At 54.0% G+C, this 12981-nt stretch overlaps 1 protein-coding gene across 3 annotated transcripts in view; it reads left to right on the forward strand.

Annotated features, from left to right (window-relative positions):
- Positions 1-12981, forward strand: part of SH3PXD2A (SH3 and PX domains 2A) — a 184288-nt gene that overhangs the window by 65579 nt on the left and 105728 nt on the right. For all 3 annotated transcript variants that reach the window (XM_030885935.2, XM_004700943.2, XM_030885936.2), the window contains exon 3: positions 5649-5725. In XM_030885935.2, coding sequence (XP_030741795.1) covers positions 5649-5725 — 77 coding nt within the window. The remainder of the gene's footprint in view (positions 1-5648; positions 5726-12981) is intronic.

Genomic DNA, 12981 nt, shown 5'->3' on the forward strand with positions numbered 1-12981 from the left:
TGATGGGCACTCGGACCCCCACTGACACGCTTCAGACCCATTTACAGTTCTTCTCCCCTTTCAGGAGCAATGAAGTCCAGAGGTCTGTCTGGTGCCCACGTATAATCTTCCTCATTGTGCTGATCGTATTTCTGGGGCAGTGGCTGTGGGCCTTTGAAGCTGCTGGCAGAAGCCGGGCCATGCTGTAAACCGGCTGAATTACATTCACAACAGGCCTCTAATGCGCTGTGGTCTCGGCTTCCTTAATGGGGATTTTCCTCCTCCTTTTTTTAACTCTCTCCTTTTTAATACGGTCACTGGTTTGGCTTTCAGAATGCGGTTTGGATTCCTAACAGAGAAGTCAAGACCGTGGAATCCCTTCCAGACAGCCCCTCCCTCCTCGTGTGCCCCCTCCCCCGCCTCCACCACCCAACTGTGCCAGAGCCCCAAGAAAGGAGAACTCAGCTCCCGTCAGCATTTCAGCAGGAAGCGGGAAGCCCTGTTGGGGTTCAACTGCGAAAGGACTTGTGCAGATAGTCTTCTCGGACTTCACACCTGAGCAAGAGCCGGTGGAGAGGCCCCTGAAGTCTCAAGCCCAAGGGCTTGGTGACCCCACTTGCAGATGGGTGGCCTCCAGGGATAGTGTAGGGGTTTCATGCACAAGGACTAATGTCATTAAGGGGTCAGGCAAACCCTGCCCACCAACCCCCGTACCTCATTCACCTTCACCCCTTCCTCTTGGAACCATCTGGCAACACACACACGCGCACACACACACACACACATGTTCTGAAAAAGCAGCCACTGAGAACCTGGTGGAACATGATTCCGTGCTGACTCACATAGGGTCGCCATGAGTTAGCATTGATTCCCTTGAGACTTTGAAACTGTTGGGGTTTTTTTTTTTTTAATGTAATATACATATTCATACATGCACACAGCTCTCAGGCAGGAACATAAGACTCAGTCAGGTCTTTGACTAGCCCAGAGATGGGGGGGGGGGGAGACCCAGCTGCTGTACCCCCCTCACTGCTCTGTTTTTGTTTTCCAACAGACTAGGCTAGGGCAGGTGTGTTCTTTTTGATAACGAGACCTCTGGCTCCATGCGGGTCTGTGGGCCTTAGTCCGTGCCTGGTCTCCTCTGTGGTCCCTCGGTTTTCAAGAGGAATCCTTCATGGTCCTGCTAGATTCTGCTTGACCCCGAGTCATTGGGTGTCTTCGTTATTCAGTCTTGCGGGAACAGAAATCCCTCAAAGGGAATTTTGACAAAGAGCAGTTTCTTTTCTCCTGGTTCTGAAAGGTAGATGTCCCAAACCCGGTCGCTGGCTCTCGAGAAGCCTTTCCTCTGTTGACTTCAGGGAAAGTCCTGTTCCCTGGCTTCTTGTCGATCTTCCCGTGGCACAAGCATCTCTCTTCCTCCACCTTCGCGTCTCAGCGGGTTCATTTCATCCCTTTTAGATCTCAAAAGAGAGCTACACCCTCAACGAATCCTGCTAGATTAATTTAACAAAGACAACCCATTCCCAAGTGGGATGATAGCCACAGACATAGCGGTTGGGGCTCACAGTGCATCTGTTGAGGGCCCGCCGTGGAGACCAAGCAGGCCCTACTTCTCACCCTCTTCCCAACGGTTCTGCTGGGCTTTGAGCGGCTGCCACAATGGTCCTTTTCTTTGCTTGGAGGACAGGAGATATTGCTCCTTTAGCCAATTTTCTGCCAGTAGAATTCCAAGCGGCAGGATTTCATTTTGCTCTGTCTTTGTCCCCTTCGGTCTAAACTGGTGGGCTTTCTGCGGCGATAGTTGGTTAGATTCATGGCCACCTGCTTTGTTTTTCAACAAAACATTGTATAGCTCTGCCCCCCAATGAATATCCTAGGAAAAATGTTCTTACCTTGTCCAGCTGCATTTTCCACCTCTTTAAGTTTTACTTTCACGCTGTACAGTTTAGTTTTAAGTCCATCTCTCCGCTTGGGATTTACCAGAAGTAGAAGGACAGAACCATGCAGCTCCTTTGGTCTTGCTTAGAAATGTCTCACCCAGATAGCCAACTTCTGCGTGTACAAGTTCTACATCCCACCACACATTTGGACACCATTCAGACAAGTTTTTTACCACTCCGTAAAAATCACTACCCTTTCTGCATAGCCCAAGTGTCTGTTCCCCATGTCCTTTCAAAGCCTCAGCAGGAACACATTTCTAGTAATAGTCTTCTGCTGACGCCATATGTTTTCTCTAAAACGATAAGAGTTTTCTTCTGAGCCCTCAACAGAATTGCTTTTGATGTCCATAAGTTTACCAACAGTCTCCTCAAGGCAATGTAGGCTTGCAGTTCTAGGTACCTTACAACTCTTCTAGCCTCGACCCCATTACTCAATTCTGAAGCGACTTCTACATTGTGGGTCTTCGTGAGCGCATCACACTAATTCTGCCTTCGTTATCTGGTGTGGCAGTAACAGAAATACTACAAATGGGTTTATTTTCTCACAGTTGAAGCCCTGGGCTCTGGGGAAGGCATGCTCTCTGATGACTTTAGGAGAAGATCCTTGTTCCCTGGCTTCTTGGTGACAGTCATGTGGCATGGCATCTCCTCCCATCTCTGCTTCCTAGTTCGCTTGTTCAATCTCTTCTATATCTCAGAACAGACTGACTCAAGGCAAACCCTGCAACAACCATTCCTCATTAGCATAACAAAGACAACCCAACAAAATCAACCCTTTCCCCATTGGGATTATAGCCACAGGCATAATTAGGCACTTCAGCTTCTGTTTCTGGTGGACAGTGTTCTGTCAGTACCACTGGGTCTGGTCAGCCTCCAATACCTGACAGATAACTGCAGCAGGGTGAAGGCCCAGAATTCCAGTCCCAAGAGAGGGTATCTTCATGCCATGCTTTTATTTTTACCCGTCATCCCCATGACCGCTCATATATGTTCCTACTGTGTGTAAGCAATAAAGTGGCAGGCAACCAAACAAGGGGAGGAAGCAAAGAGACAGGGAATACCACATCTGTGGCATCTTCCCCCAAATTGGTGACATCACCTTCCTTCCCCTGAGTTAAAGCAGCCACCTCCACTGTGCTGATAAACCATGTTTTTAGCAACTTTCACGAAGAACACATGGCGGAGCCTATTTAGCTCAATGACACTGTCCAGTCTGCAAAGTGTTGTCTCTCTGATGTGGAGCTGGCCCCTCTTTTCTGGCTTCAGAGAGCAAGGGAGGGCAGGCCAACCCACAGAAGGTTCTAGAAGGGGATAGGGAACGAGCCAGTGAGGACTTGCTCAGTGTCTGCTGTCAATAAATCGGAGTGTGTAGAGCAGAGAGGAAGAATTACCTGGGGTCTCCGGTCCGTAATGTGTGTGGAGAGACAAGGACCCACAAGGTGATGCTTGGCATGTCACGGTCTGATTTAAGCAGGCCTGGTGACTAGCACCTCTGGTGACAAAGAAGTTAGGAGTGGTGTGTCAGCTGCTTCCAGTGCCCCTTCCATCTCCCTCCCCATCTCCCCTTTACATGCCATAGGGCGCTTCAATGCAAGGTGACTTCACCTGAGGGCCTTGCTCTGGCTGTGGGAGCACCCTTGGCCAGAAATGTGCAAATGAATGCCCTTGGCGGCAGCCCTTCATTAGAACTCATACCTGGGGGAGTTGGTGGAGAAATATCCCAGCCTCCTCAGTCTCAGTTGGGTTATCTCTGAAGTGTGTTCTTCCTCGTCTCCCAGAGTTCCCTAGCAGCACTGAGCCAATGGGTCACAGTGCTGAACTGGCTTGATAAACACGGTCTCCCATTCCCTCTCCTCCCCCTCCCCTTCCTTACTGCCCAGTAGTCGTTCCTGGGATCATGTCACAAATGAATGACTGGCCCCTCGCATTAGTGTCTCTGGATCTGCTTAGAGGGCAACAATCTCAACCGAGGCAATAAACTCTCCTAGGACTTCACTTGGGCAGAAGGGTTGCGCGTGGACGTAACGCAATAACGTTCACGAGACTTCTTTAGGGAAAATGATGAACATGCATCTCTAACGGTTTAAATAGTACAGAGAATGTCATTGTTCTGTGTAAGTGCGATGCACTGGGACAGACTGTGCTCTAACGATGTCCAGGGAATCTGCCCGTTGCCATAGCTTGGTTCTGCCTTTCAATCGTTCAAGAAGCATTTGTGGAATACGTACCATATAGCAGCCATAGTTCCTGTCTCTCAGCCGCCCCCCACCCGCACCCCACAGGCCATAGTAAACACAACTAGAAGCTCCTGAAAGAGCCCTGGTGACATAGCGGTTGAGTGCTCACCTGCTAACCGGTAGGGTGGCATCCCAACCCACCAGCCCCTCCGTGGGAGAAAGAGGTCTCAATCTGCTTCTGCAGAGATCTGGGCCTTGGAAGCCCCGTGAGGCCATTCTACGTGGTGAGTAGCTATGAGTCCGAATCCAGTCCACAGCAACAAGGCTAGAAGCTCTGGTGACCATGCAAGAGATAGGACACCAGCCGAAGCCTAAGGGCTGACTCTCATTGACCCATATTGGGCCCTTCCCATCCCTGAACCAATCACTGTGCCTCTCCTCGTGGACCAGGCTGGGTCGCATGGCTGTCCTTGATGCCAGGGGATGTGATCAGCCCCATTCAAGCCACAGGGGCTGAGCGTGAAGGAGAGAGGTTCTCCTGAGGGAAACCCATCGGCCGAGGACAAGGGTTACTGTTCCAGCTACAGGGTGAACACAGGGCCTGAGCCAGGCCCTGTGATTCTGAGGCGAATCCTACAGGCCCCTGGCAGAGGGGAGCTCCCCAATAGCTCGCACACACAGCAGCATGTGGCCAGGGCCTTAGGAGTGGGCACAGTGTTGTGGACGGATGTTCTGCAGAGGAAGGTTACTCCCAGCTCAGCCAATCAAGGAAGGCCTTCTGGAAGGGGTCATTGGCCTTGGATGTTGGCAGCCACTGGTTCAGAAAGGCTGGCCATGTAAAACTTTGTGTATGAGAATGAGAGGTCAGATTCCGGGTTTAACAGGCTGTAAAGGACTGTGCATCGAATTGTGTCTTGCGATTGAGCACGGTTTGCTTGGAAGACCCTGCTGGTAAGTTTTGTGAGGCTGGCATTTCCTACACACCTGCCCCAAACCTAAAGAAGGTCTGCCAGCCCGGCTGGGCAGTGCCAGTACGTCCGGAGGCCATGGGTCTAAGAGGCCGGGGAGCAGTCAGACTGAGGCAGCTAGACTTCCCTTGGCTCGTGCCCGCCCAAGAAATAACCACCCACCTAAACTAAGAATAGAAATTCCTGCCCAGCCAGTGATTTCTCAAGGAGGGATGGGCCTGAAAAAGCACCGTGTGGGGTTGGGCCCTGCTCTGGGTTTATCTGCCAGGACACTTGAGAACCGCACCCGTCATGGGCCATCCATCCTGCATCAGACCCGCACCAGGCACCTTGGTTGCTCATGGCAGCCTCTGGGGCGCCTCATGTGCAGGAGAGACCCAGGGCCCTCAGCCTGGAGCACCTCCTGCCCCTCAGGAAAGGTGACCATCACTCTCTCATGGACACTGGAGAGGACAATGGGTGGAGAGGGCAGCTAGAGCTGGGAGGCTGAGGGGAGTTGGGGGAAGGGTGCGGGGAGGCGTGTCTCCAGCCCTGCTGGCAGTTTAGCCAGAGAACACCCAACTCATGAGTTGTCTCTCTTTCAGGCAAGATCCTCTTCCGGAGAAGCCACATCCGGGACGTGGCCGTGAAGCGGCTGAAGCCCATCGATGAATACTGCCGGGTAAGAGCCGGTCTGCGGGGCTGCCTGGCTTGTCTGTCTGGGGGTCCATCCACCTGTGAAGCAGTCTGTCTGCACAGAGCTTGGCAGATGTATCCTGAGACCTGGAGTTTCCTGGATGTCCCTCCGAGGGTGGGGGACTCCCCCTGTGACTGGGCCACCCTTGAGGGCATGAGGTCCCAGGGCATGATGGTCTCCTCCCGCTCACAGTCGCTATAGCAAGCCTCAGTCCACCAGAACAGGTCCTGGTTTACAAAACGCTCTTTGAAGCCACTCCTCCTGGCCTCCTGCTGAAGGGACTCTAGGTAGTGTTCTGCCGGGCACAGAGCTGCTTGTTTGGATCCTTGGGGGACCTTGTGGGAATAAGCTTGGGCTTCGTTTGTGTCAGTTCCTATAAATCCTCTTAGGTGCCAATGCTCATGTGAGCACATCTTTCTACTGCAGCAGTTCTCAGCCTGTGGGTCGCTTTTGACCCCTTTGGGGGTCGAATGACCCTTTCACAGGGGTCGGCCAAATCATCACAGTAGCAAAATGACAGCTATGAAGTAGCAACAAAAATAATTTGATGGTTGGGGGGTCCCCACAACATGAGGGACTGTATTAAAGGGTCACAGCATTAGGAAGGTTGAGAACCACTGTGCTAGAGCCAAGTGCCCGCATCGGCCCACGGCAAAGCAGATGGGAGGGTGGCAGTGGGTCCTGAGCTGCAGTCTGTTGGCCTTCCTGCTGTACTGGAGTCTCGAACCCCTGCAGTGAGAATGACAAACTGCCCTATGTCCAAGGCCTGCCTGGGTCCCAACTTCTGACTTCACTGCAGGCACCTGGGCAGGTTACCGAACTTCTCTGGGCCTCAGTTTCCACGTCTGCACACGTGGGAGCGAGGGTGGTGAGGAGGGAGTCAGATGGAAGCAGCCCAGGGCCCGGCACCAAGGACGCCTTCTGTGAATTCGAGCTCTGTTGTGAGTGTTGTCACCAGGGGAGGACTTGATGTTGGCCATGGCTGCCCATTACGGGGCTGGATGTGACCGGCACTCCAGCAGACCCACTGTGGAGTCTGGGGCAGAGGCAGCTAGACTGCTTTTTGGTGAATGCTGGTGATCAAGTGAGACGAGTCAGGCTCAAATCCCAGTGCCCCGCCTGCTAGCTGTGTGAGCTCAGACAAGTGGCTTTACCTCTCTGAGCCCCCTTCTCCTCACCTGTAAAATGGGGGTAAAAAGAGCTTTCTCGCCAGGCTGTTGAAAGGGATTGGGGGGAGGAATGCATATCGCAGTGTTGGGTAACATTGGAAGTGCACCGCACTTACAAAGAATCATGATGACCTGTGAGGTCTCTTATGGCTTCTGTGCTCTGTACATCTATGCTTAGCAGTAAGAACGCTCAAATCAGGACCAGGCTGCTAGCTTAAACAATGACCGTTCCTAAGGCTGTAGGAACATCGTGCACTTGTTAATTCCAACTCACAAGGGCCCCCACATGTGTCCGAGTCGAGCTGTCCTCCGTGGATTTTTCAGGGGCTGGTAATTTAGAAGTGGATCGGGGTAGACTTGAACTTCTGACTTCAGAGTTAGCCGCCGAGTGTATCCATGGCCCGCCTCACCCAGCGCCCCCTATAGAAAACGAGTGCCCCCAAGTTCTCCCCAAGGAACCAGTTGAGTTCGGTGCCTGCAGATTACACTAAGGTGGTGTTCTCTGTCTTTCCAGAAAGGGTGCCTCCGCGCGATAGAGCCCCTGCAAGCCAGAGGCTCCGCTTCCTCAGACCAACACTCATACTCCTCTTCCAAGTGTCTTTGCTGTTTCCAGCTGAGTCGAGCTTTCGTTTCTCTTTCTGTGTTAAATAAATGGGCCAGGCGCGTGGAGCAGTGCGTCCAGGGCAGGAGCAGGGAACCGGCCTTCTTGGCTGGGATTTATAGCTCGGATCGGCCAGGGCCTCCCTGCCGCTGATGCAGCCCGAGGCATGGGCTCCGTGGATGTGCCGGAGGAAACCCGTAGCATCTAAGCTCTTGGGATGAGGCTTTGCACAGGATGCCTGACTCAGGATCAGATGCAGCAGGGGTGGGCATGGGGGACCTCTGGAGCCCCAGCGCCACTGCTGTGGTGGCTGCCGCTGGGCATGGTGGCCAGAGAGCGATTTCAGTGGGATCTGTGGCCTCCGAACCTCATGAGCCCTGACAAGAGCTGCTCAGAGCTGGGCTGCAGAAGCCGGGTCGTGAGTTCCCACCTCCCAGAAGCCACCTCACAGGAGGTGGGGAAGAAAGAGAGGGCAGTGCAGAAGTGACCTCTAATTCTGCTGACCTAGAACTCTGTGGCCTGCGGTGCAATTGTCTGAGAAACCAGCTGACCCTGGAGGGGCCCTGATGGGTGAGCCAGTAGCCGCCCACAGCCACTGCCATTCAGCATTGCACTTCATCCTGTGCCGCCCGGGAAGCTTTGTCTGCAGCCCCTCAGCATGCCACATTTCACTCAGCCACACTGCCACCTGCCAGCCAGCATCATGGCCAATACCGTGTGCAAGCCATCCATTGCCCCCTCTACTTAAAGCCAGCCCCATGGCCAGTGCCTCACAGCAGTCTCATGGCAAGCGCTGTCCTTGTCTACACCTCCTCTTGAGCCTGCCTGCTGAGAGCATCTTGTCCTCTTGCCTGGCTTGCCAGCCGGGCCTTCCTTAGAACACAGCGACAAACGTGGCCTCAGGGCTGGGACCCGGTGGCATGCAGATGAACCCTGCATCGTGAAGCCAGGGCAGTCAGCTCCTCCGTGGGGACTCAGAGGGGGAAGGACTGAGCAGACCGGTGGACCTCCTTGCCTCCCCAGCTATCCACAGCTGCCGCAATGGCCGTGCCTCGGCCCAGCTCTCCACGCTCATTCAAACACATGGAGCCTCACGGAAAGGCCGCGAGCCCCAGCCCAGGGACGGCTCTGTGTGGAACTCGAGAGCCAGGTGGCTATCAGGAGAGGCTGACAAGCTGTTTCTTTAGCTCCCTAAATTGCTGTAACTAGGGCAACACGGTCGGTCCTGTGGTTCATGTTTAATGGTCCTGCAGCCTCAACAAGCTGACGCTTTCATCTTCCTCTGCGGCAGGACCCAAGTTCAGGGTCCTCGTCAGCGACTCTGTTTCCCCAGTCTCTGTCTGCGGTGCTTGTCTAGGGGACAAGATGTATATCCTGGTGGCAGACCGTGGCGGAGGGCAGGGGGAGAGGGGGAGAGAATGATCAACTAGCTGTTTGCCAGATGAGTGACGTTGATCCAGGCCTACACTTCCTGGTGAGGAGTGGTCACCTGTCGGGCTGTTCACCACAAGGTCCACAGTTCAAAACCACCAGCCACTCCTCCAGGAGAAAGATGAGGCTTTCTTCTTCTGGAAAGAGTCACAGCCTTGGAATCCCACAGGGGCAGTTCTACCCAGTCCATTAGGGTCCTTATGAGCCGAACGACTCGATAGAGTGTTTACACTTCCTGGTGGGTGGAATTAGACATTTTAAAAAATCATTTTATTAGGGCCTCATGCAGCTGTCATCACAATCCCTCCACACATCCATTGTGTCAAGCACATTTGTACATATGGTGCCCTCATCATTTTCAAAACGTTTTCTTTCTACTTGAGCCCTTAATAGTACCAGCTTCTCATTTTTCCCCTCTCTCATGAACCCTTGATAATTTATAAATTATTATTTTTTCATGTCTTACACCGACTGCTGTCTCCCTTCACCCATTTTTCTGTGGTCCGTGCCTCTGGGAGGGGCTTATAAGTAGATCATTGTGATTGTTTCCCCCTTTCTACCCCCACCCTTTCCTTCCCCTCCTGGTATCACTACTCTCATTATTGGTCCTGAGGGGTTTATCTGTCCTGGAATCCCTGTGTTATGAGCTCTTCTCTGTACCCGTGTACATGCTCTGGTCTAGCTGGATTTGTAAGGTAGAATTGGTGTCATGATAGTGAGCGGGGGTGGGGGGGCACCTTAAAGAACTATAGGAAAGTTGTATGTTTCGTCAGTGCTATACTGCTCCCTGACTGGCTCGTCTCTTCCTTGTGACCCTTCTGTAAGGGAATGCCCAATTGTCTACAGATGGGCTTTGGGTCTCCACTCCGTGGCTATCTAGCTGAGAAGCAACGAAGTCCATATGGGAGAAGCACACCAGCCTGTGTGATCATGAGGTGTCGATGGGTTCAGGGATCAGGCATCAAAGACCCAGAAGAAACAGCCATATCATTGTGAACAAGGGGGAACTAGACATGTGTTCGTTTTGCTGCGTGCATGGACCAAATCGCTAAGCTGGTTTCTATGATCCCACTGTCCATGACCGATCTGCTTTCAGGAACCAGTGGATTTCTTGCGGGGAAGGAGGAAGGAGGGCGGAGTGCGATCACACTGGTGGCAGGTGGTCTGAGCCCAGCAATGGAGTCAGCACTGAAATGCTAAGCCTCTCCTGACGCCCTCCTCCTCCTCCTCCCCACTGCCCGGTTAGAAAACTGAGGCTGGCAAGGGTGGTGGTACCAAGACCCAAGTGTCCTGCCCTCCACAGTGGGATTTTCCCACCTTGCCTCCAGCATCAGTTCTCATGTGAACATGAGTGACCACTGAACAACTCAGAGGTTAAGGGCACTGACCTCCCTGTGTCAGACCAGGTTGTCTAGAGAAACAAATCCAGTGACACTCATATATGTATAGGAAAGAGCTTTATGTCCAGAAGCAATTATATTTCAAGGAGGTATTCCAGCCCAGTCCAGCTCAAATACATATGCCCAATGCTAGTCCACATGTCCCTCTGCAGACTCAGGTAACCACATGCCAGGGACACAGAATGGTGAAGCAGGAAACCCTGGGGCTGCAGAGTCATGTGCAGCCAAGGTGCCTGAGAACATGGCAGGGTGCCCGCCAGCAGCTGTCAGGCTTAGTGGCCCACCCCCTCAAGGCAGGCAGAATCCCAGCAGGCAAGAAGGCAAGGGGAGAAAGGGAGGCAGTTCCCAGAGCCCCTCATTCTCACACAAAATGCCACACCCCCAAGGAGGTATCATTGATTGACAGGTCTGACTCCACCCCTAGCCAGGAGTGTCTAGTTGACATAAAATCACCCAGCTACCACACTCCCCCGTGGTCACAACGCCCAGGATAATGTACAGTGGACCCTTGAACAACACGGCCTTGAACTGTTGCCGGCCACTCACTCGGATGCAGATTGTTCTTTTAACCTGTTGTTATTGCGATGAGTTCAAGTGTTGTGTGTATCCATTGAAAATCCCATGTGACAGCAGGATCTCCACACAAGCAGCTCATCTCTCCAGCAACAGTGAGCCCCTCAGCCTGGCAGCACCCTCTGACTGGAGAGGCAAACCCTCAGCCCGAGAGGGCTCATGTCACACAGCATTGAATGACTCCCCTCCAAGATGACAGGAAAATACCCCAAGGGTCGGTGGGCCCACGGGGTCCAAAGGTGAACCGCCAAGAGAAAGGTCCTGTTTTGACCCAAACGGACCCCCTCCGGAAGTGCCAGGCACGGTCAGGCAGTGGAAGAGCAGGAGGCTAACCTCGTTCCCGTAGTCCTCACGCCGGGCCTTGGGGAGATGGAGGCAGAGAGCCCAGTCGGAGTGGTCTGGAACATTCGGGGGCTGTCAGTAGATGATCCCAACCTCCTTCAGCTCAGCAGACAGGACCAGGAGAAGGTGTTTCATCTAGGTCCTCAGAGCATCCCCAGGAGGCAGGTCCCAGAGCGCCCACATCTCTGCACAGCCCTGCAGCGCAGCCCCGCCCCTAAGACTTGGCCCCAGGGAGCCAGCCTTCTTCAGCCTCTGCCCCCAGTCTTTGTGGGTCCTCTTCCTGGAGACTTGGCCAGCTCCTGCCTTGCCCAGGATCCTCTTGGATACCCCCTCCACTGGCTCCCCAGAAGGCTGACCACCACTGCTCAGCTGCGCCCCAGGGGCTTTTCCTAGCTCTCTGCTCTTACTCTCCCCTCCGTGAGGAGCCCTAGGAGTGCGGGGGACCATCTGAAAGGTGGGCAGTGGACCCTGCAGCCTCCTGCAGAAGGGCCCTTTTCTACACCTCCATCCGGTGCCCAATAAGCACAGACCTGCTTGTGCTTGCTTAGTAATCGGCAGTGTGCTTACTTACAAATTTCACTCCCTGTTGCCCTGCCCCCCCCCCCACATCAAAGATTGGACTCCTAGGCCCGGCTGGCATCAGCCTTTCTCCCCACCCCACAGCACCTTCCTCCAGAACCAAGCCTGTTATCTCCTGTAGCCTCCCAGCTGGCCGGCACATCACCCAGGTAACCCCTGCTGATCTGCTTGCCCGCCTCCCGGGTCCCAGGCACAAGGAGTCTTGGGAAATGGCTGCTGAGGTGACAAGAATTAAAGGGGATGTGACTCTCAAAGAGGATGCCCTGCTTGTTTCTGTGTGGTGAGGTGCTAGTCACTGGGTAGGTTTGCATGGGGAACATTGCCACCCTCACAGCTGTTTCTATGTGTGAGCATGTGGACGCAGTCACGGCGTCTTGTCATAGGCCTTCCTTTTTTTCCCTGGCTGCCCCTCTCCTTGACCCACCAGGATGTCCTGTTCCAGAGACCCGTCCCTCCCGACAACAAGTCCCCAGTATGTAAGGCAAAGTCTGCCATCCATGGGGCGGCCAGGTCAATCTGTGGTGTTGGCAGCACTAGAGAGCCACAGACGATGGAGCTGGGAAAACCCTAGAATGCCACACAGCCAGTGAGTGGCAAAGTCAGGATGCAAACTCACATCCCCCTGGCCGGCTCCAAGGACCTGACGTATAACCACCACACGCACCAACATCGAGATCTATCCTAAAGGCCCAATAGTGGCATCTTAGACCTCAGCCGGGGAGCAGGGCCCCAGAGAACACACGCATCTGGCCCCCAGTGTGCTCTTCACAGGATGGCTGGGCTCGAAGGTTCCGTCTCTGGCCCTCGCCGCTGGCCCTGGCCCCTGGGGCTGGCTGCTCAGCACCCAGCTCTCCTGCCAAGTGATTTTGGCTAGAACTGGGCTCTGGCAGCAGCTCTGATGAGGCTGCTCAGCGCTGAGAGCCGCTTGTCAGCCTGAAATCAGAACGCTCCCGCAACGCGGCTCCCCCTCAGGGCTGCCTGTTAGAGAAAGATGCCGCGGTTGTTCCTCCAAAAGGCCTCTTTGTCTGAGGCCCTCCCAGCCCACGCGTCCTCTGCCCCCGGAATGCCCGTCTCTGTCGGCATGAAGAGCCCCTCTGTTCCCCGCTGGCTGCATGGTGGGCAGTGGCCTGGCCCAGAGTCTGCACT

The sequence above is a fragment of the Echinops telfairi genome, unplaced genomic scaffold (assembly GCF_000313985.2).
Source record: "Echinops telfairi isolate 266 unplaced genomic scaffold, ASM31398v2 ScPeMD7_70;HRSCAF=299, whole genome shotgun sequence".
Taxonomy (NCBI): domain Eukaryota; kingdom Metazoa; phylum Chordata; class Mammalia; order Afrosoricida; family Tenrecidae; genus Echinops; species Echinops telfairi.